This window comes from Podarcis tiliguerta (genome assembly GCF_965153285.1).
Source record: "Podarcis tiliguerta genome assembly, chromosome: 8".
NCBI lineage: Eukaryota > Metazoa > Chordata > Lepidosauria > Squamata > Lacertidae > Podarcis > Podarcis tiliguerta.
In genome coordinates this window covers 17,949,411-17,972,226 of record NC_139541.1, presented here as the reverse complement: position 1 = coordinate 17,972,226, position 22,816 = coordinate 17,949,411, and the positions used below count along the sequence as shown (strand labels likewise).

Genomic DNA, 22,816 nt, shown 5'->3' with positions numbered 1-22,816 from the left:
AGCCGTTTTTGATCCTGCTCTGGCTGACTTCTTGGCTGAGGGAGTTGCCTAAATTGGAAAGATGAGTAAGGCAGGCAACGCCCCATGGCAATGGAAGAAAACAACCATCCAGTTGAACGACATGGAAACTTGGGAAGCAGCCATATTCCGAGTTAGACCATTGGTCCATCTAGCTCAGTACTGTGCACACTGACTGGCAGAATCTCTGCAGTGTTTCAGACAAGCTTCTGGAGATGCTGAGGGTTAAATTTAGGACCTTCCCCATGAATGGAGAACTTCAGACCTCCAGATGTTGTTGAGCTACAACTCTTCTTACCCATGACCATGCTTCTTGGGGCTGATGGGAATGAGGAACATCTGGAGGGCCAAGGGTACCCCATGTCTAACCATCTTTGGACCACAACTCCCATAATCTCTAACCATGGACTAAGCTGTCTAAGGATAAAAGGAATTGTAGTTCAACTACAACCTACAGTTGAAGAACACTGGTCTACACTGACCGTGGGCCTCCAGGATTTCAGAGTGGTCCTGCTAGCTTTTTTACTGGGAATTTTAGAGATCCAATCTGAGATTTTAAGCATGCAAATCATGTGATTTTCAAGGCTTAGAATGAAGTTCCCTGAACTAGTTACTGTATAAAACAAACACACCTTAAATTAGACCCCAAAGTGGTTTTCATAATTCCCTGCTGAAGTAAATGTGAATTAAGTTTATTTTGGGGTAGAACTTAAAACAATTTCATCTCTCCCCACTCCCACCCGCAATGCAGGAAGCCCAGAATATTTGCTTGCTCGCTTTTTTTAAAGGAAAAACTTGGTATTTATAAAGAAAGTAAGAAAGCAAACTGTGAAGGCAATGTTCTATGGCTTCTTAGGCAGATACAATGGCATTGCTGCTGCTAAGGATACTTAGTCACTTAACCGCTTTTGCCAAGTAACTAAAAGGAAGGAATGTGAGGCATTTCCTGTGTTTTCTTTCTCCTTTCCAACAGGAGCATCTTGCTTCGAGAAGCACAAAAACAAAGTGACAGATGCCTTGGATGGCATAAATTCAGCCGGGTAAGGCTTTTCTTATATGGAAATACAATTATGGGGAAAACATCAGTGGATGACTTTCTGTCAGCCATCTTATTACTTATATGTGGGTCCAATTTTGGACCGCCTACTGAAGTGCAGCAGCTCATAATATTCTGAATTTTCTTCTTCTTCTTCTTCTTCTTCTTCTTCTTCTTCTTCTTCTTCTTCTTCTTTCATTTGGATGAGTTTGGATGGAACCCGTTTGTTTTGTGAAAGAATGAACGTGAACTGGAGCCAGTGGCTTTTCGGACAGGGGGAAGTTGAACTAGTTGCTTTTAAATCTGAATGACCCAAGCACTGGTGATTTCCATTTGAGCAATAATTATATATCCAAGCCCATCATGGCTCTTCCAAGCTGTAGGGGCAGGTCCATTAAGGCAAATGGGCCACTGCCCCATCAAAGTCAACCTGGATTCCTCCAACTCCACCTGACTTATTTACATCCAGTCCACGGTGAGGCCCTGACTGTCACCTTCCTCCACCTGAGTCTCAGGTGTTGTCCCTTGTAGAACTCGGCAAGGAGGAGGATGAGGACAAAAGTACGACAAGTTGGTGCTGCCTGCTATTGGCTCTTACTCAGCCAATCGTTGGCTCCGGCTCCACCTACTTTTTGGGCTCCCGCCCCACTAGGGAATAATCAGCAGTGGGGACAAATTGCGCCGTGCTCCTCTTAGCGCAATGAGCTTCATCTCAGTTTACCCCAAGAAATTTCAAACCCCAAATAAATGATGCTAGTCGGTATGAAAAGACACCTGCAGCATTTTATTACAGAAAGATTACAAAACAACCAGTGCAGATTGCATAGTTTTGCTCTTTTTAACCTTCAACAAGGCGAAGGGTACGGGGTGGGGACAAAATAGGAGCACAATAAATTATTAAGTTACAGCCACAAAAAGAGGTCACTTTCCATAATTCTGCCCCCCTCTCCCTCTCATACATGCACACACTCAAAATAAATAACGGTCAAATATTCTCCTTCAAAATGCATCTGCATCCAACCATCATAGAATTCAACCGCAAGGCAGATGGATATACAGTACATATTTCATTCGTAGAAAATAATAGATAGATATCTACAGGATTCTATCCAACACTAGCCATACTTCTGAGGTTAATGGACACGACTAATTTAGATTCATTAAATTCAATGGGTCTTCTCTGCATGGGGCTTAGTCGGACCCACAGTGATCCCAACAGTGTGGGGATAGATTCCGACTCCCCCTTGCTGAAACAATGCTACTTGGACTTATTCAGAGAGACATGTTTATCATTTGAGGACTAACACAAGCATAGCGGTGACCCCCAGCTCAGATTGCTCTGTGGGCGTGCAGTCTCAGAAAGGCTCAGGCAGGTAATTTGCCACTTGGCATGGCAAACTTCAAGTGATGAACAGGGATGACTGAATGACCCCTGAATGCATAAAGTGTGGTACAGCCCTGAGCTCTGGTGATCATCAATAAAGCTTTCTGGTACACCCAGACATCTATTTGCTATATAAAACTAAATATTTTATAGTTCAGGATTTCAGGATGTCCATTATGACAAAGCAATCTTCTGAATACAGTTGGAACATTTCTCTTTTTTTTAAATCAAGAAACCATTATGCAAAGGAGAAATCTGGCACATTTTGTGTAAAGCAAAAGTTCAATGTGCTTGCAAGTATATATCCGTTTACTTTAAAAAGAACAGCAGCCATTATGGACATGGTTGGATTTTGAGGTCTGAAGAGGGGCAATAAGTAAAGAAATCCATTTGAAAAGTTGATATTGGCTTCCAAATTCGCCAATAAAATGTAATATTAAAAAGTGCCCTGTAACTAATTTCCTGAGTGGAGAACGACCAATGAGAAGCTGTCGCAGTGCCAGCCACTCAAAAGAGCTGACTTTGCATAGCGTTGTTCCTTTGCCACCCAAAGGGGGCGCTGTAACCTGAGTACAGGCAGTTGCTAGGCTAGACACTGGGGGTTCTTGGGCACCTATCCTGCTCCATGCAAGCTACTGTTTTTCTTCTTCTCGTTTGAGAACTCAGCTTATAAACCCTGAACTTCACATTTTAACAGAGGCAGCACGCAATCATAATTAAAAACACGTTCCTTGCCACGGATTTCAGAGCTCAAACAGGAAAGAACTACCTGTCAAACAGAAGAGGTGCCGTGGGCATTACAATCAGCACGGTCAAGTATTCATTGCATCCCTCTGGGATGCCAGAGGCACTGTTAACACAGACGGAAGAGAACATAGCCTCATAAATGTTCACTAGACACATTTTTTAATGTGTGGGCTGTTTAACATTTAACTCGGAGACACCTGTGAAATGTTGACGGTCCAGCCTCTTTGCCCAGGGATGCCCAGTTGAATCTGGTTCCCTCAGGAGAGCTTCAGCGGGAAGCTACGGTTGTGGCTTTTTATAGGGAACTGGATAACCGCCAGTCACTCTCTGGCTTTCCTCTTCCCTCAGATGAAAAAAACGAAAATAAAAAAATAGACTTCTTTCATAAGAAAGAAGGCCACAGGTCAGTCATCTCTGAAAAGAATACCGTGGAACAAATAACATGAGGGGGGGAAAGGGGGTCTTCAAGTCAACCAAGGAACCAGTCAGAAAGGAATTGTCAGTGTTTGCCTGGGCGAGGCTTCATTCGGACACCTCCCTCATTAACGGAACGCGTTGCAAATCTGACCCCAAGTCGCTGGATGAAAAACCTCGCTTCCCTGGGCTCCATCTTGTTTGCCACAGAACTGTCCGAGGAGGTTCAGAAGAGAAAAGTCGCAGACTCAGTCTCCTGTTGGAGGCTGGGCCCCATCAGTCCAGCACTTCTGAGCCAGCATTTCTGGGTCAGCAGTCACAACTGTACTGGCCACAATTCCCCACAAAAGCAGCTCTTCTTCAAAGGTATGAAGGTAGGTTTGGAGTTCTCCAAGATCCATTCTCTTTGGACGCCATTAGCTGCTGAGGCGCATATCTACGCTATGCTCTTTCCGGCGCTTGAATCCATTCAGCACCACAATTGGGTAGAGCTCAGGCATCTGGTATGTGCTATATTTTGTGTCTTGGCATGGGGTGCCAGTGCCATCGCTGGCGTAAGGTTTTGTCACATCCTGGGTGCTGGCCAGGCCTTCCTCCACATAGCGGTACTTCTCCAAAGTCAAGCTTATGCTTGGGATGTTGGGGGGTCGAGACACCTTATGCGTCCTCTTAGCCGTGAACTGACGGTAGAGGAAGATGAGAGACAAGATGGCGGCATCCACAAGGAACTCCAGCAGCTCCACCACTGACAGCACCGATGACCCAAACCAGAGACTCCAGTTGCTTCCCATGTTGGACATCATCTGGGATTCCTAGGGAAAACATAGATTAGACATCTGATTAGACCAGAGGCGGGGAGTCCTTTGCAGAGTGAGGGCCACATAGCCTTCTGGGGAGCCGCATGCCAGTGGTGGGAGGACCAGAGCATAAATGGGTGTAGCAACAAACGTCAGTTTTACCCTTTGTACAAGTGGACTAGTTTCTACACACACACACACACACACACACACACACACACACAGACCGGAACCTCTCTCAATCCTCTATCCAGGAAAGCAAGAGACGTGATCAGAGTTCAAGGGCACATTCCAGCCAGGTCAAAGCACCCAGGGAGGGTGAAGTAGGGCTGGGGTAGGGAGTGGCCTGGGAAGGGTTCCTAGGGCGAGATGGAGAGGCCTGGGGGGCCACACTTGGCCCCTGGACTTTAGCTGCCCCAGCCCCAGGTTAGACACTGCTGTGACCCTATATGTTGCAGCCAACATTAATATCCCACATGGAGTCAACCCATCAACGTTTATGGATCTAACTTAGTCATGGCCATTAATTTTTGTGCATCTACTCTGAGTATGACTTAGATGGATAGAATGTGTTTCTCTTCCGCAAATATCTTCGTTTACCTGCCGAGTTGTCCTTTCTTTCTGTTCCTAGTTTTATTTCATTTGTAATTGCTGCTTGTCTTCCTTACGGATTTGTTTGCGGAAGGGCAACTTTATGTGGCCTCTGCTATCAGTTTCAAAGAACTTATAAAGGCTAAGAACATTATGTGTGTTTTTTCTCTCCTCCCTCCTAATCTCATTTCCCCTTCTGTTGTAATTTTTAGATTCTAAGACAAGGGGGTGGCGTCTGATTCCTGATCATTCTAAGGTGCTCCGGGAGAATTTGTTTAGCTGAAGAACAAGATGCAAATAGAAATGAATTCCTCTCGTTGGTAATAGTTGTTTCTAACTGCTGTTTAAGTTGGGTTGGATCCAAGTTGACAGCATAATTCTCCGCATGCTTGTTCACTAGCACAGTAATTGGGTTCAATGGGACTTACTTCCAGGTAAGCATGAATATTATGGGTGCCTATTGTTAGCTGCAGCTGGTTGCCATGGAAACCAGCGGTCATTAACTCATGACTAAGGCGGTGATCCGAACCCCACTTACCTGGGAGTATGCCCCAGTGAATTCAAGAGGACTTACTTCTGAGTAGATACTGGGTAGCAGTCACTTAGATATACTCAGAGTAAACCCATTTCAAGTGAATGAACATGACTAACTAAAGTTAATGTGGGCCGAATAAACACACAACTTCAACTTACTGTATATTCCGGAGATTCATCCCAAGAATTGTAGTTTAGTCGCTCGTAGTAAATGTTCACCTTGGCAATATCTTTCCTGAAACTGAGGAAAGAGAGCGTTGAGATCAAGTTAGTCCAGTGTAAATTTGTCCATCCCCCCCAATACATTTTATTACAGTTTGAAAGAAAATACATGAAGGTTAATATCAAATACACAGTATCGTTTTATCAAAGTTTTTTTTTTTAAAAAACCCTAATCTAAATAAAAACAAACCAAAATGAAGAAAAGAAATAAGAAAAGGGGGAAGAAAAAAGCAAGAGGAGGAGGAGGAAAAAAGAGAACTTCTTCATCCGTCGGTTATATATAAAAAATTATCCAAAACATCCAAAACTGTCCAGTGTAAATTTGATTGAGGGAACTTTTGACAAAATTGCAGAGAGACACTGCCAGTCAGTGTAGGCAACACTGAGTTAGGTGGACCAAACAACCTCACTCTGTGTGCTCCTTTGCTCCAGATGGTTGAGGACCTTTTGTTAAAATGCAAACTAAACTGGTACAGTCAGAAGCAAGGATCAGTGAATGCCATGGTGCACTTTCCCCAGCTAACTACGCACAGGACTACAGTTGGACTGAACAAAATAAATTTGGTATAATGCCATGTAAGTGGACTTTCCTTGAGGCTACAGCTCCTATACTTCAAAATTTTGCTCTTCACCATAGATGCCAGTTCTGAAGACCGTTGCCAAATAATCTTGTATTTATGGTGAAAGAGAAGGACTTGACAGCAGCAGCAGCAGCACCCCCCCAGTAGAAAAAAAAACGTGACTAACCTGTCGCCGGTGACATTGTATCTGTTCTGGGCTTCCAAAGCTTTGTGAATCCATTTCTAAAAAGAAAGACACAGGAACAGGGTTCAAAATCTGGAAGCAGACGCAGCAGTTGGTTCAAGTGGCAATGTGCCAGGGATGGCATATGGGAGCTGCCAGCTGTCCAAAAGATCAGCTGGGCTTGCTCTTGGGCTCTTAAAGGAAGCTTGCTTTGCAGTGAAGCTTAACATGCCATTGGGATAAAAATGACCACCTATGAAGGCCTTTGGGTCAAGCTGCTGTTAAAGGCAGAGAAGCACTGTGCAGTAGAGTAGCTGGCAAATTGTAATAATAAAAACGGATACATACAAGCAAGGCAGAAGTAAGGCGACTATCAAGTTTTTAAAAATATATTGAACATTCAAAATTTTTTGTTTGCACTTAGAAGTTTCATCAATATGCTTAATATATTTTCTTTGCTCTCATTTTTTTAAAAAGGGAATTTGACATCACTACGGAGGACCTATTGCACCCTATCAGATGTTTAAGGAGGCAGAAGAAACAGTTAAATTCTCCTCCTAGTAGGAGCACACACCATAGGTGACTGGCTCCCTGATTGGTTGTATGTTCACTGCAGCAGGCTCCCTGATTGGTAAGTGACTATCATTAGCCAGCTTGGGAGAACATTGAAAATTTAGCATCCTCCCCCACTCTGAACTGCACATAGGTTATACTTTACCTCAGATTTGGTCGAGGGCCACTTTGCATATCCTGCTGAAAGTTTGTACCAAGTCTCTCTGCCAAGAAGACAAGAATGTAAAAAGGTTACAAGGAACCCTGCTGCATCAGAACAAAAGCTACAGTGAACATTTTATGGTCCCGTCTCCTTTTCTATACTTTGAGATGTGGTGGCCATTTTATGTCATGTCACACCCCCATGGCAGCCAGTTGGTGACTGGAACCCACAGTACATTCTCAATATTCCCAATGGCTGTAATGCCTGGATGCCCATATGCATCCTAGGGTGATCTACATGCAGGTTGCACTTACTGAACACAGCGTGTTCCCTAGAAATTGTTCGTTAGGCAACCATTCAGCTAACAAGATGACAGTTTCCATTATTTCATATGCAAACATTTCTGATCCATGATTTTCCTCCCCGCTCCCACCATGGTTTCTTCCTTAAATGGCTGCAGCCAACCAGCAAGAGAGAGACAAAGGAAAAACTGGTTTGTTCAAACTCTCCTGCTCCGATTTATCCGATTTCTCTCCCCATTCCTTTTCTCCATGGTTTCTGCCTGAAAATGGTTGCCGCTGACCAGCAAAGCATAAACAAGTATGGAAGTGGGCAGACTCTGGCGGTTTAGATATCTGAATCATCTGAGCAAGTAGCAAGGTTTGTGCAATTTTGGGGGGGTTTGGATAAGTGAATCTTCGCATAACAAGCAGACCAATAGTGGGGCCTGCATGTATGACTCAAAAGAGAATGAGGAGAGGAGGTAGTTATCTAACGGGCCAGTCAATGAAAAGGCACATATCTGGTCCATGCTAAGCTTGACCCTGCTACCATTCGAATGCGTCAAATGCCTTTGCTACTCACTTGCATGGTCTGTGGCATTTGTCAAAACAGGATTCGGTATGAGTGGCATCCTGATTGTACATGCCATTGTACAGGCGATAGAAGCAATGACCTACAGGAGGGGGAAAATAAGAGGAACAAGTTCAATAGGATGCAGCTGCCACAGGCAAATAATTGAGGACAGTCCTGTTCTGCCATCATGAAGGGTCCTTGTCTCAACCAACCCTCAACATGGTCTGATCAACATTTCCTGTTTGCAGCTGAGCTTAGTTTGAGTGGTACTTCCTGCTTCAAATTGAACCCACTTTGATTAGTGCTTCCGGTTTCCAATTTAGCAGTTTGGCTGTCACTTCCTGTTTTCAGCTGAATACAGTTTGATCAGCACTTCCTTCTCCTAACTGAACATGCTTTGCTTGAATGATGTAGGGAGAATCCCGAGGATCAGACTGTGGATTCCCTACCCCGAGTCAGCTCATACAAAGTATTGACATTATGTGTCCTCTTTGGTGTTCTCTCTCTCTCTCTCTCTCTCTCTCTTGTTGTATAAGCATCCACCCTAGTTCAGGTATGCCAGGAGGTAGCCAACATAGTGCCCTCTCAATTTTGTTGGAACTCCCATCAGCCCCAGCCAATGTGGCCAATGGACAAGAATGATGGGTGCTGGAGTCTAGCAACGTTTGCAGGCACCACATTGGCTGTCATGGAGAAACAGCTAGCCAGGCTACATATAGACTCTGTGCCATTGGCCAAATCAAGTCATTCTGAACACATTTAACCACGTGTGTGTGTGTGGCTTCTCCTTACCCCAATTATGATGTTTGTTATAGTTGCAGTACTCCGTTCCTGGAGGCAGTGGGTAGTAATAGTACCCACAACCACAGTCGTCAATCATTTTCCTCTGGAAACATGAATGCAAGCAAGCCTGTGGGGCAGTGAAATGGGGTGGGGAGACAGAACAAAACAGAAAGTGTTGTAAGTCAAATTTTTCTGGTGCCTCAAGCCTTTCGCTTCAGATGGGGTAGATAGGTGTTAATTTAATGGGAAGGGCTATCCCAATTCATTTTGCCACTCACAGTGAAGGAGAAGAGCCAAACCCACCACTGCAAAGCAATTTCCCCAATAGAATGCATGCTTGCTTGGTATTTGCAATAACACATGCGTTTTAATGGAAACTTTGCCTCTGTAAATCTTTGCACACATTACATGGCTGCAGAATTGCACTGCACAATTTGGAATGGGGCAAATTCTGAAGGATGCCTGCCTTTTTAGCTTACCTCGTCAGTTTGAAAACTGCAAAAAATTAGGTAGGTTTGCCTTAAGATTGAAACCAGATCAAATTTATCCCCTCTTTTCCTTAGCCTGAATTTCACACCCTGATTTGAATTAACTGGGCAGATCTTTGACAGTGAGCCGGTTGCTCTAATTATTTGTGCGATCCAACACATGGGAAGGGGCATGATCTTAAAAAGGCAGAAATGAATAAAGTGGGAAAACAAAGCCTCTGTTTTAGCTGTACCTGCTGCGTGTATGTGCTGTTGTATATGAGCTTGACAGCCACATCATCACCGTCCTTTGTACATGTGCCATAATTTCCGCCTAAGCGAGTCACCTCGTCCTGCGTAGTTGGAGGGAGCAAAGAGCATATCACTTGGAGTTTAGCATACAGGCCAGAATCAATTCAAAATAAAGAAGCTAAACCTGGAAGAATCTCTCCCCTCTCCACCACTAAAGCAACATCAGCCCCACAGGAGGCCCTTGCAATTGCCTGTCGCCAGTTATTGAAAGTCAACTGTCTGGTGGCGGCTGGTGTCCAGCAGGTTTGGTGGGGTGGAACTCGGAGAGCCCAAACATTTCGAAATTCCCCCAGATTGGGATTGCAACAAAAACCCCATTTGGAATGCCAGTTCAAAACATCAGGGATGGGAAGGGGAGGACCTTTTTCCAGAGCGACAGCTGCATTCATTCTGGGCAAACTTCCGGGGGGCGGGGACAAAGCCAAAAGGGGGTGGGGCATTGGATGTAAGGTTTACTTTCGCTAGTTTATATACACATTTACACAAACCCCACTCTATGCGCCATCCAGGCAAGTAAGAGACACTACCAGAGTTCAAGGGTGCATTTAGCCAGTTAAAGCAGGGATGTGAATCAGGGCGAGGGGTGTGTGGCCTGGGAAGAGAGTGCCAAGGGCCAGATTGGAAGGAATTTGGCTCCCGGGCCTGAGGTTCCCAACCACTGATCAAAACACTTTTACCCTGCTCTGCCTCCAGCCAGAAAGCCTCCCAGACACCCCACCACCCCACATTTCTTAGTACAAAAGTATTGATCTGATGTGTAGAGATCTTTCCTGTTCTGCTTAGTTCCAGAGTGTTCTGGAAGGTTTCTTTCTATGTGAAAGAATCAGGCAGAAGGTTCTTGTTTGGGTTATTCCTTCTGAGAAGCTGAGTACAGCTGGTTGAAACTGGTTCTGCTTATCCTTTCTGTCAAGGTCATGCTGACTCTATCTCTTTGTTCTGGTGTGGCGTTCTGTACGCTTAGTGTTAAGGTTCAGTCTTATTCTAAGTTCTTGTTAAGTTTAAGTGAAGTCTGCTGCAACTGGATTTCTTATGGACCGTGCCAATTCTGAATGTATTGGATTTGTGACCATTATGCTCATTTGCCTTCCGGAGCAGTAAAGCTCTGTTGGATGAAGTACAATTGCCCCTGGTCTATTTTTGGGAACTCTGCAATGTGTTTAAGTTTTTTCCTCCTCCACACACGACACATGCCAAGGTTTATCCTATTGCCCATTCAGACCCCCTGGTGCTCACCTGTGTGATCCCGATGGTGGTTTGAATCCCCGGCCGAATATCAAACCCCTCGTGCTCTAAGAATGCGGTCTGATTGTGGCTGTGGATCATCACCCTCACGCCCGCCTTGGTGGACAGCAGCGGGATGTGGTCCTTTTGCTCCACTTTGAGGATAAGGGAGAGACCTGGCACCAAACAAACACAAGAAGGTAAGAAGGACCTGCTGGATGGGGCCAATGGCCCTCCGAGGCAAAAGCAGAGGGATTTGTCGTCAAACCACAGCTCCGTCCAAGCAGGAAGTGACATCAGTCAGTTGCTAAACAGGAAATGGCACCAGCGTGTGGCCAAAGCTCTTTTTATTGCACATGCCCCTCAAGGATTGCTCTGGTGGGAGGGGGCCGAACCCTGCTCAAAATTTCCACCTACATAGTTGGCCTCTGAGGTAACAAGGAGCAGCTGTGGAAGCAATGGCCTCCCACACGAGAGAGGAATCGCTTCTGTGTTGCTCACTATGATGTCAGAGACACCCTCATGGGCACAAGATCTCACATATATCATCATCGCTAGTGTGTTGGAATGACTCAGGGCCAGCCCAAGACATTTTGCCATCTGAGGCGAAGGATAAGGTGATGCACTCCATATGCAGAGGACCGCTGGGCTAGCAGTTGAAGTTTACATTGGTGATGACAGGGAAGCTTTCCCCAACACACCTGAAGGCAGTTACATAAGAAGCTGCCTTATACTGAATCAGACCTTTGGTCTAGCTAGCTAGCTCAATATTGTCTACTAGCTTAAGAGCTCCAGAGACCATTTGTTTCAGTGTGCTTTTAAATTGCTGGTGTTTTCTCGCCCTGCCCTTTAGATCATACATTTGAATTGTTTTACAGTTGGTATTGTGTATTGTTTTAAAGTACTAAAATCCTCGATTTATGATAGCTCAGTTGCCTTTGTGTATTCAGCTTATCCTACAGGGTGATCCTATGGAAATCGTTGAAAGAGTGATAGGCACCTACTTGGATGGTATCAAAAGAGGATTGGAGGGATTCGTGGAGGAAAAAACTATCAACAGTTATTAGCCACGATGGCTATGCTCTGCCTCCACAGCTAGATGGGCCACTGGCCTGATCCAGAAGGCTTTTAGAATGTTATAGGGTGACCCCACTCCTCCTCACTCTGCCCCCCTGAGCTGCCATTCTGGGCCTAGATCCATTGGGTGTACCTTGCCCTGGCAGCAAAAATCAAAGTAGGCCCTGTCAGCTTGAAGTCTGCCTGCCTGCCTGCCATCTTAAAATTTGGTATTGCACTTCTATTGAGTAAGCTATAACAATGAAAACCAGAACACAGTTTTGCTGTTTTACAAATATCTCTTCCTCTAGCTCCCCTCAGGGTCATCTATTGTTTGACCCTGCCCGCATTGCCTCCCTGACCTTTCCCCTTAGGAACAGCACATAATGGGAGAAAGGTTAAGCTTTTATACCTGGGTCATTTTCTTGATAAAAATCACTCCTCAGATCTGCTATTTGCATCAATTTTGCGGGGAGGGGACATAAAGGTGCCCATATGATACCCGTATATTGTCCCTCTGCTGGGCAAATAGCAGCTTCAAATGTTATTTTAATAAGGCAAATGACCCTACTGGAAAGGATTAAGCCACCCATTTTCCAGTGTCACGGCCCTGATCTGATTTGGGACATAACTGGGTCTGTCTTCACTCTAAGGACACACTCTGAAGACAGTAATAAAGCAACAGGTTATGTATGCTGGAAAACAAATGCACACCAAGCCAAACTGACAGCTACCCCTTCCCTCACAGAAACTGCTGGACTGTGAAAATTCCGTTTCTGATAATTTTGCCCTCTTGATTCACAGCATGTACTTTGACTGGTTCACCAGCTGAACCAAACTGTGTCTGATCTTCATTGCCTCAAGGGGGGACACAACATCTAAAATTATCTCTGTAGTTCAAAGCAACACGTCTGTGGAACATAATGAGCTCTGTACACAGCCTAACCCTTGCAAGCGACCAATAGTCACACTTGTCTGCCTGCACATTCTTTTTCTCCGTTCTTACCGTAAACAATTCCAGGCTTCAATGCTTTCCAGAACTCATCTGTCCCGCCTTTATTAAAAGTGTAACAGCTTCCATAGACGGGGTGATGAAAGTGCTCAGTTTCACTGCAGTGAAGGAAGGAAAAGGGGGAATGGTCAAAATCAAATATGAGCATTTTTTGTTGTTCTCCCCTTTCCAGTGTTTGTTCACTGGACATCATTTTCCAGTTCCTCAGCCCTCCAGATGCTTTGGGACTACAACTCCCATCATCCCTGACCATTGGTCCTGTTAGCTAGGGATGATGGGAGTTGTAGTCCCAAAACATCTGGAGGGCCGAGTTTGCCTATGCCTGTTCTACAGCCTTCACCAAATGTCCTCGAAAAGGATATGGGACAGAATGGAGTCTCCTGGAAAGGGCATGGCTGACTGGATCCCTGAACGGGAGCACGCCACTCTGAAATGTTTTGCTGCGGGTGCCCATTAACTATTTACAGCCCTGGGGATATGGTGAGATAGAGAGATAACCATCTTGTTCCAGGTGACTATGCTGAAACATTTCAACACAAAAGCCATCTCAGAGATAGAGGGACTTTTATGAATACTATTAGCCTCAGATGATAAGCACCCTCCTTCCCCCCTCACCAGCGGTATTTTGGATTGGGCGGTGGGGGCAGCTAGTGCTTAAGAACAGGGATAAAATATAAGGAATATAAGATAAAGGCAATCCAATTGACACCATAAGAACGTAAGAACATCCTTTTGGATCAGGCCAATGACTCATAGTCCAGAATCCTGTTCCCACAGTGGCCAACCAGATGCCCAAATGTGAAGCTCCAAAGCAGAACAGCTCCTGTGGTTTCCAGTAACTGGCATTTATGGGCCTTATGTTTCCAACCTCGAAGGTGTGGATGTTGAAACATGGCCCTACATTACACCTGCATTCCAAAGCTGACCGTTACTTTTACGAGTGAGGTCATGCTGCCTTGGGACAAGAGCGGATCGCACAGCAGACCGAGAGAGGCTCCGCCCTCTGGAAGTTTGCTTAAAAGTTACAGGAGCCTGCCAAATACCCGCAATTTGTCCCAGCCGATAACGCTTAAGCAAATGTTTGCTTGGGTTCATTATCGGCGACGCGTTTTGATGGGCCCTTGTGGTTAGCTCCGCCGGCTTCTTGTTTCAACAACAGACCCAGGGGTGGTGGTGGCAGGGACCAGTTTGGCTCCACCGAGGGAACAACTGGTACAGTCACACCTTGTACTGTACAGAGAAGAGATAAGGCCAGGCAATAGGATAGCCGGCAGCTGCACGACAGCACCATGGTTAAAATTCATGGCAGCACATCCAAGCCACGTGGGGACTGGCAGGTGGTACAAAGGGAAGGGTGTCTCCAGAAGTGAGACTTCTTACAGGTAAAAGGTCTTGTAAGGCCACCGGCAGCCTTCCTGTCTGATCCACAAAACTGATGCCCTCTTTACATTGCCTGCTTGCGCCTTGAGATCTTTCCCATCTAAGCCCCTCTTGGAGGAAACTCATTGAAAGTACAGTAATGGCATGGCTGGTTGAGGTGAATTAATTTCAGTGGGTTTACTCTGAGTGGGACTAAGAGTGAAGACAATCCCTTCCATAGAAGTTCTGCTCCCACAAAGGAGAGGGTCTTTTCTTGCTGGAGTGCCCTGCTTCTGAAGTTGCCTCGCCAAGGAGGGACACCTGGTGCCAAGATGAACTTTATGGTGCAAGGAGAAGGTGAAGACCTTCCTACCACCCAAGGCTTTTTAGGTTCAGCTGCTATATTCAGCTGCCACTGAATACCAGTGGCTGGGAACTGCAGGAGGGGAGAGTTGCTTTTGTGCTTGTGGGCTTTCCAGAGACATCTGGTTGGCCACTTTGAGAAGAGAGGGTTGCTTCCAACTCAATTCAACTCAGAACAGGCCCAATGAAAGGAGCAAACCTAAGTTATCCATGCTTACGTTTCATCTGCTTTCTCCAGGCACTGTCCATGATTTAAAGCTCTGGATCTGAGTGCCCATTTCCCCCCTCGGAGTTTTCCCCATGAAAACCAGCTCTTTAAAGCTCAGTAGTTGCAAACGTCAATCTGTGGGGAAACCCGAATTGATGTTTGCTCCGATTCGACTTTAAAGAATGGGTTTTCATGGGAAAAGCTTGGAGCAAAATAGCCCCACGGAAACCTCTTGGACACGGATCGTTATAGCATGGACCTCTGCCTGGAAAGAGCAGGGCAAAAGCTAAGTGTGGATAAACCCTCAGTTATGGCCAAGAACATCATGAGCAGGACTAACATGATGCACAGCCAATAGAATCCAGGATGATGGGAGCTTGCCATCCAAGATTCTAGGGGTTGGGCTCAACTTCATGGCCAAGTGGGGATGGGAACCCTGCTTTCCCAGGCCCAAATCCGGCACTCTAACCACTGCACCACACCATCTCTCCCATTTGGCCAAGGCAATAGCAACAGAGTTCACCTCTCTGCCCTCTCCACCCTCCGCCTCTCTTGCACTTCCTGCCCTGCTCCTTTTGCAAAGTACCTGCAATGCTCCTGAGGACAATGCTGCTGCTGCATGTCTCCTGAGACAGGCAGCATTTCACTGGGTGTGGGCAGGTTTGCTCTGGCTTTATCAGATTGTTCTCCTTGCTGCGCCGTTTGCAAACAGAAGCCGGGGAGGACCCGGTGCCAACCTGCCCTTCACCTCAAGAGAGACAGGGAGAGTCTGTGGCAATTCTAGGGAACTTCCCCATCCGCAGCCTGAAATTATCCTGAAAGGAGAAGAGCCGCCAACGCCCTCTTGTGCGCCTGAACGAACCAGCTCCTCTCTGTGAGGGATATGGGAATAGAAATAGGCAGGGTGGCTCAGGAGGTCAGGGCGGGACTGCCCTTGGAATACTGTAGGGCGGTTCCGCAGAAAGGAGCTGGAAACAAAGGTCTGCAGAAAGGGCAATCAATGGGATAGAGGGGAAGGGAGCAACTCCCCTATCTGTGAAGGGTGCATGTGCTCTGCACTGGTTGGACCTTGGGAGAGGAAAGCTCAAAACCTGGCCAGGAAGCTGCCTAGCAGGGTTGTTTTGAGGATAATGTGGAGAGGGGCACCCGCACTGCCTAGAGCTCCTCAAAGGAAAAATAAGAACTAGTGTGGTCTAGTGATTAAGAGTGTTGGACAAGGACTTGGGGGACCAGGAGACAAATTCCTAGCAACTGCCCTAGGAATGACTGAATTTCAGTCATTTCAATGGCTCTAGTCTGAGCATTGGATGCAACCCTACATTCTTCTTTTGCAGGAGCAATGCTTCCATCGACGACCACCAGCGGCTGCCTGTGAACTCCCTCTTTGGCATGATTCTCAGATGCTATGATTCTACAACTGAGCAGGCCAACAGGCCGGGTGGCTGTGTGAGTTACCTAGCTTTGCAAGGCAATCCATCGTACTGGCAAGCGTAGACCAGGTTGTTGATGTGGTCGTCGTCCTTGGAGATGTCAATGATGGGTGGGATCTGGGACATGATGTTCATGTAGTGGAAACTGTACCATTCCTGGAAAGCGTCGACCCCGGAGGAGTAAATCTTGGTGTAGCAGTCTCCACCCGTTTGGTTACACTGAGGAAAGAAGAGAATTAGGGGAGTGAGAGGTTCAGCTCCGAAGAAACAATTGTGCAGTGATCAAGAAACTGGAGAGAGAGAGCGCAGAAGAGGGAGCTCTGCGGAGCAAAGCCAAAGGTCCGTCTTCTCCTGGTGGCCAACCAGATGCCTCTAGGTAGCCTGAAAGCAGAACAGGAAGCCAAGTGTCCTCTCCAGCTGCTCCTCCCCAGCATGCTGCCTCTGACCACACAGCCACCATGAACTCAGAGGTTCAGTGTGTATGTGCTGGCCTGAGAGAGGGCCTTCCCTGTGGCAGCCCCAGTATCTTCATTATACAGCTTTTGGTGAATGCTGAAGACGCACCTCTTAACCATGATTTTGATTCTGAAGGCGTATATTTTAGGACCTGACTTGTTTCTGTAATTCTAAGTTGTTTTCAACTGTTTTTCAATATTGTACAGTGATACCTTGGGTTACATACGCTTCAGGTTACAGACTCCGCTAACCCAGAAATAGTACCTCAGGTTAAGAACTTTGCTTCAGGATGAGAACAGAAATCACGCAGCGGCAGCGGGAGGCCCCATTAGCTTAAGTAGTGCTTCAGGTTAAGAACAGTTTCAGGTTAAGAACGGACCTCCGGAATGAATTAAGTACTTAACCCGAGGTACCACTGTATATCAATGTAAAGTGGTACCTTGGTTCTCGAACAGCTTGGCTCCCAAACAAATCAGCTCCTGAACACCACAAACCTGGAAGTGAGTGTTCCGGTTTGCGAAGGCTTTTCGGAAGCCAAATGTCTGGCGCTGCTTCCGCAGCTTCTGACTGAGTGCAGGGAGCTGCACTTTGGTTTTCAACGGTTCCAGGAGTCAAATGGACTCCCAGAACAGATTAAGTTTGACAACCAAGCTACCACTGTATCTTAATAATGATAATGTTGATGATAATGTTAATAATTTATTTCTTACCCACCCTTCCCTCTAAGGTCTGAGGGCGGGTTACAGAATTAAAAGCAATCAAAAACAACTTGCAACCATCGAAATAAGGTGGGTCCTAAAACATACACCCCAAATGTTATTATTCATGTTGTGTTTTAATTGTTGCCCTGGGACCTTGGGGTGAAGGGCATTTGAGAAATTGTAACAACAACAACAACAATAACAATGGGGTCATGATAGCCTCCCTGTCATTCTGTGATCCCTGAGTGGCTGGGCTCAGGAAGACCAATTGTCAATGGGAGGTGGCCACTGAAAATGGCCATTGAAATCCCCGTTCAACTTACCAGCCGAAAGCCCACTTTGCCGCCGCCCATTCTCACTAGAGCAATGCTGTCATCTAGCTTGAAGCTGGAGCTGTTGACCTCGCTGTTTGTCCAGTTCTCCAGACTGACGCTGGAGTTGTCTTCCAGAGTGCTCGCCGGGATGCTGAAGGGGTATAGGTTGTGTAGGGTTTCCCTGGCCAGATTATCCAGCTCGTCCATGTTTTTGCTGACTAGATTGATCCTGGGGAAATGAGAGAAACGACAAAGGGCTCTGAATATCAGCAGGAACAGCCTGATCAAAGAGGCCACTCTGGGAAATCCTGAAGGCAAAACACAGAACCTTAAGAAAACTTGGAAGTGTGTCTCCCCTATGTATTGCTCCATTTACTTTTACAACAGGAGAAAGACATGCCTGTCAATGGAGGCATGGTAGGCTCAGGTGTGGTCCGTAGCTCTGGCCAAGAACAGACTTGCCAGATCAGGGTGGTCAGAGGCAATATGAGTCCTTTATCCTTCGACAACACCAAGCATCCATCATCTCCCATATGAGATGCAGCAGTCAGCTTCCCAAACGACTGGAGAGGCTTTTTTGGACTAGAGACTTTAATATGCTTCATATTTATGCTTCATAAATTTGTTCTAAGTAGCAGTTCTAACATTAAGCTGCTGTTACGATTTTTTCCAAGAAAGGAGAGACTGGCTGTTATTGTTGTCGTTTACTGTATTTTAGATTTTGCTTGTCCCAGGTGACAAAGCAATAAAATACTATCTATCTATGTTGTGAAAGACTGAAAACAGGGAGCCTAAGAAAAGGGGAGGAACTGAATTTGACAAATTTGCCCCTCCCTACAAATAAGTGATCCCCTAAACTCCAGCCCCTCTCAACCTGCAAGTGAAGTTTTTCAATGATTCGAAAGGAAGCCCCTCAAAAATACAAAAAACCCATCCGTACCTGTATGGATTCAGATTGCAGAGGGTGATGGCAGGGAACATCGTTTGTTGAGATTTGACAGAAATTGACAAGACCACTGGGTATTGCCAGTACTGGTTGAAGAGGAGCCCAAATTGCCAATACAGCATGGCAAAGCTGGCGAGGAAGAGAAGGGTCCAGAAGGCCGTCTTCATCTTGTTCCGACTCGAGCAGACCAGCCGGATGGTGCCATGGATGGTGGTGTTCAAGCAAAAGAACTCAAAGAGGTCCTTGAAGGAGCTGTAGAAAGCAATGAGGGCAGGATCCTCTTCCCTTTTCATTTCTACCTCTTTCTCTTTCCGTGTTTCTTCTTCCATTCTCTAAACAGATATAAAGTTTTATCATTAGGAGTTAGGATGGGCAATGGGGACCCAGGCTCCCCTTAAGCAATTAGTTGATTCCCCCAACTCCAAGGCAATTTATTTTAGCCAAAAGGGTGCTCCACATTCTTCCATTTTCAAATAGGGTGGCTAAATGTGGGTGATGGGGAGGGCATTTCAGCCCAGGCTGAATGCAGATAGGAGTTTGGTAATCATCATCATCATCTTATTTAAGTATAAGATATATGAAAAGTTGATAGTGCCTCAAAGCAAGTTCAACTCGATTGAACCAAAACAATGTGGAACTAAAGTTCCAAGGCAGCTCTGAGGATGTCCGGAGGATCTGACGTTCAGAGTCAAAATACAACGTAAGAAACTGAGGAGGACCCAAGGGGCTCATCTAGTCCAGCATCCGCTTCTCACAGTGACCAACCGGTTGTCTGTTGTGAACCTGAATGTCACAGAACACTCCTCACTTGTAATTCTTAACGACAGCTGCTATCCAGAGACACACTTGGTTATAGCCAATGTTAGTCCTACTTACACTGGTGTAAATTAACTGATTTGACTAACTGGCACCCATTTATTTCAATGTGTCTACTCTGAGTAGGACTTCTCTGCTGACAACTTAGTGCCTCCGACAACAGGGGCAGAACATACCGCTCTCTGGGACCAAGATTTGGAGATGTTCCATCAGGACTGTGGCAGAGTCTCCTCTTTCCTTCTTATGCCTCCCTGGAAACAGCATCTCTTATAGCCCTGAGCTCCAAATGGGGATGCTGACCCAACATCTCCAAAAGGGATGAGTAGCAGGCAGCATCTGATTCACAAGGGATCACTTCCTGGAGCACCTCCTATGCCATGTGCCAGGTTTCAACAACAGGCCTGAATCACAACCCGATTCAACAGGGACATTCATCCATTGCAAGACCCAATACCAGATTTGGATTTCAGCCCTGAGCTGGTCGATGGATATAGTATTTCTGGCGTGTCTCAGATCTACGAAACCTAGAGGGTGAGTAGCAGGAACCTTAAGCAAGGATCTTTCCGAGAGCTGGCGGAAGGGCGGCGGGGTCATCATGAAGCAATAGCAGTTTGCGGAAATGTATAGGGATGTATGTTAGGCACCAAGTTCTATCTGCATTGGAGGCTGGTCCTTTCAGGTACTGCCCCACAAACCGCAGTCTGTCTTACAGGACCACTGCTACGATATTGTGGCTGGCAACCCAGGGTTGTTATCTGTGGGAATTAAACTCCAGATTTGCGGGTTGTTTGACCCTTTCCTTAGTTCCCTTCCCCCTCCTATAAAAGCTACACTCTCTTTTAAATTTTAAATGACAAGATAACTTTTTATTTTGTGCGCCTGCAGTTGCAAATTGAATGTATAGTGCAGGTAGATAGATGATAGCTTAAGCTGCTGAAACATCTCACATAGATTCAGCTGTTACAGACTATCTCTGACTCCGAAGCAGATGGCAGTTAGGATGGCTCATAACTGCCACAACCGCCATAACTGCCACAACTGCCACAGAGTGTGTGGCCGTTCCACAGCTCTTGAAATTAACCCTTTACATATGCATTTTGCATTCTGACACCCCTCAGGATCCAACTAAGTTCTAGTTGGAAATGAATGGAGCCACACTTACCTAGTACCTCCGCTGCTTCCAGGCGCAACCTGTGCTTTTAACTCTGAGCACCTTTCTCATTTGCTCTGGAGCTTTTCTTGTGAAAACCCAAATCAACGTTTGCCCTGACCAAGTGGGTTTTCGCTGGGAAAGCTCCAGGTCTGGGTGGGTGGGGGAAACCCAACAATGCACCAAGCTTGAAAGCTCAGGCCTGTGCCTGGAAAGAGCGAGGCAAAAGCTAAGTGTGGATAAACCCTTAGTCACGTCCCTCAACTCCAATGAGCCTACTCTGAGTAGTACTGGCATGGATTCAACCCTGACCTTTTTTTCAGCAGCCAGGAATGCACTGTTTTGTTTTAAATAATGGAAGATTTGTTTTAATATGCCTTTTCTTTAGTACTGTGTACATCAATTAAAGAACTTAATAATATGTACTCAAGATACACCCATTGCAGAAGCGTTGGCTCTGCAGAGGAGTCAGGGCCTTGCAAGATGGTGCCCTCTGCTGGTTGCGTCTGAATGGTGTTGAACAGCAGTTTCTTACTCTGCACAGAGAAATGCGGGAAGGTGCCTTTTGCTGAGTCAGATCCCTGCTGCATCAAGCTCAGTATTGCCTACACTGGCTGGCAGCAGCTCCCCAAGGGTTCAGACGGGCCTTCTTTCCCAATGCTACTTAGAAATGCTGAGGACCAAACCTGGGACTTTCTGCTTGCAGAGAGGAAGCTAAACCCCTGAGCTGTGACTAAGGGAGAAGGGTGGTAGGAAATTATACTGAGTCAGACCATTGGTCCCTCTAGCTCAGTACTGTCTGCACAGACTGGCAGTGGCTCTCTAAGGTTTCAGAGTGAGAAACTTTTGCAGCCCCTACCAGAGATTGAATCTGGGACCTTCTGCATACAAAAGAGATGTTCTGCTGCTAAGCTACACAAGCCACATCCATGGACTCTGGTCTAAATGTGGGCTTGGAGTAGATGATTTCTCATGGACCCTTCCAACTCTGAAATTCTACTTCTTTCTTCAAATGCTCTTTCTAGAGTCTGGAGAAGAAGACTAGCTTTCCTTTAGGCAGGAAAGGGTTCTAGTCCCTATGGTTGCAGAGATAACTTTGAGAGAAGCTCAGCTTCCTTGAGTTATTTTGCTCTCCGAGCAAGGCACTCTTTTCTCATTTTCATTTTTAAAACATCACTAATGTTAATTGCCGCGCTCTTGGGCTTCGCAAGACTTAATCGAGGTGCCGATGGACCTACAGGATTCCTGAGTCCCATTACTAAGGAGTCAGCTATACCAAGTTGCTTCCATGCAATTAGCAACTGAGAAACAAACTTATTGCTTAATCAAGGGACATTGCGATAGTATAACAAGTGTCACGCCACTCAAAATATGACTGGAAAGCAAACTTACAGCCTGATCCTTTGCAATCTCCGCTATATCATGCAGCAACAATAACAACAACCGGTAATAATAACAAAGGGTCCTGTTCATTTGCTATTTAATGCAACACTTTAACAACAGTGTAGACATGAGAAATGGAGGATATAAAAATGGTGCAGTTAGGATTTTAATCCAAACCTAACACATTCACGCTTAAACAATACTTTAAAATGTGCGCCTCTGACTTTGCAGTGAGGTTCTCCAACTAAATAAACCATATATTATATCTTCTATATCATCTATCTATCTATCTATCTATCTATCTATCATCTATCATCTATCTATCTATATCTATCTATCATCTGTCTATCTATCTATCTATCTATCATCTATCTATCTAATCTCAGGGGGATTTGGTGCATAAAAATGCATATAGTGTTTAAGATGATGTACATAAATGCTTTATCTTAGGGGACATGGCTTGTAGTAATGTGTATGGGAAGCAGAACAGGCTAGAAGAGCAGCTACAGTGTAAGAATTTTGCACAGAAAGGCCGACTTTAAAGATAAATAAATAATCACTGCAGAGCTTTGGAGATTTGAACACAAGACTCAGAGAATGAGAAACTGAAAGAGGGGCTGGCATGGATAAAGGGTAGAAAGGGAAGTGTGGGGAAAACCACCCTTCTGTACCAAAGCCAATTCAGACAATGTCATAAAGTACATTTAAAATTCTCAAAAATTTCGCAGTGTTTCGAAACCATACAGCATTTAATGTATGACTTTCCTAGTTCACCAATGATG

The 22,816-nt window shown here is 45.6% G+C and overlaps 1 protein-coding gene and 1 long non-coding RNA gene across 6 annotated transcripts in view; one reads left to right on the top strand and one right to left on the bottom strand.

Moving 5' to 3' along the window:
* Window positions 1–844: 844 nt before the first annotated feature.
* On the top strand, window positions 845–5,311 carry LOC310684026. The gene is made up of 2 exons (XR_014514664.1): window positions 845–1,058; window positions 5,200–5,311. It is a non-coding gene; the product is annotated as an uncharacterized lncRNA (long non-coding RNA).
* SCNN1D (sodium channel epithelial 1 subunit delta) overlaps window positions 1,818–22,816 on the bottom strand; it is a 65,994-nt gene continuing 44,995 nt past the window's right edge. For 2 of the 5 annotated variants that reach the window (XM_083453980.1, XM_083453981.1), the window contains exons 2-13: window positions 18,680–19,017; window positions 17,749–17,968; window positions 16,294–16,487; window positions 12,903–13,006; window positions 10,853–11,016; window positions 9,562–9,660; window positions 8,850–8,967; window positions 8,067–8,157; window positions 7,206–7,263; window positions 6,491–6,546; window positions 5,681–5,762; window positions 1,818–4,411 (exon numbers count right to left, since the gene is read on the bottom strand). In XM_083453980.1, the coding sequence (XP_083310106.1) occupies window positions 4,016–4,411; window positions 5,681–5,762; window positions 6,491–6,546; window positions 7,206–7,263; window positions 8,067–8,157; window positions 8,850–8,967; window positions 9,562–9,660; window positions 10,853–11,016; window positions 12,903–13,006; window positions 16,294–16,487; window positions 17,749–17,968; window positions 18,680–19,014 (1,917 nt within the window). In that variant the 5' untranslated portion in view covers window positions 19,015–19,017 and the 3' untranslated portion in view covers window positions 1,818–4,015. Of the gene's footprint in view, window positions 4,412–5,680; window positions 5,763–6,490; window positions 6,547–7,205; window positions 7,264–8,066; window positions 8,158–8,849; window positions 8,968–9,561; window positions 9,661–10,852; window positions 11,017–12,902; window positions 13,007–16,293; window positions 16,488–17,748; window positions 17,969–18,679; window positions 19,018–19,404; window positions 19,454–19,677; window positions 20,547–21,510; window positions 21,520–22,816 lie in introns of those variants that run through there. The other 3 variants (XM_083453982.1, XM_083453978.1, XM_083453979.1) reach the window with 3 other exon arrangements.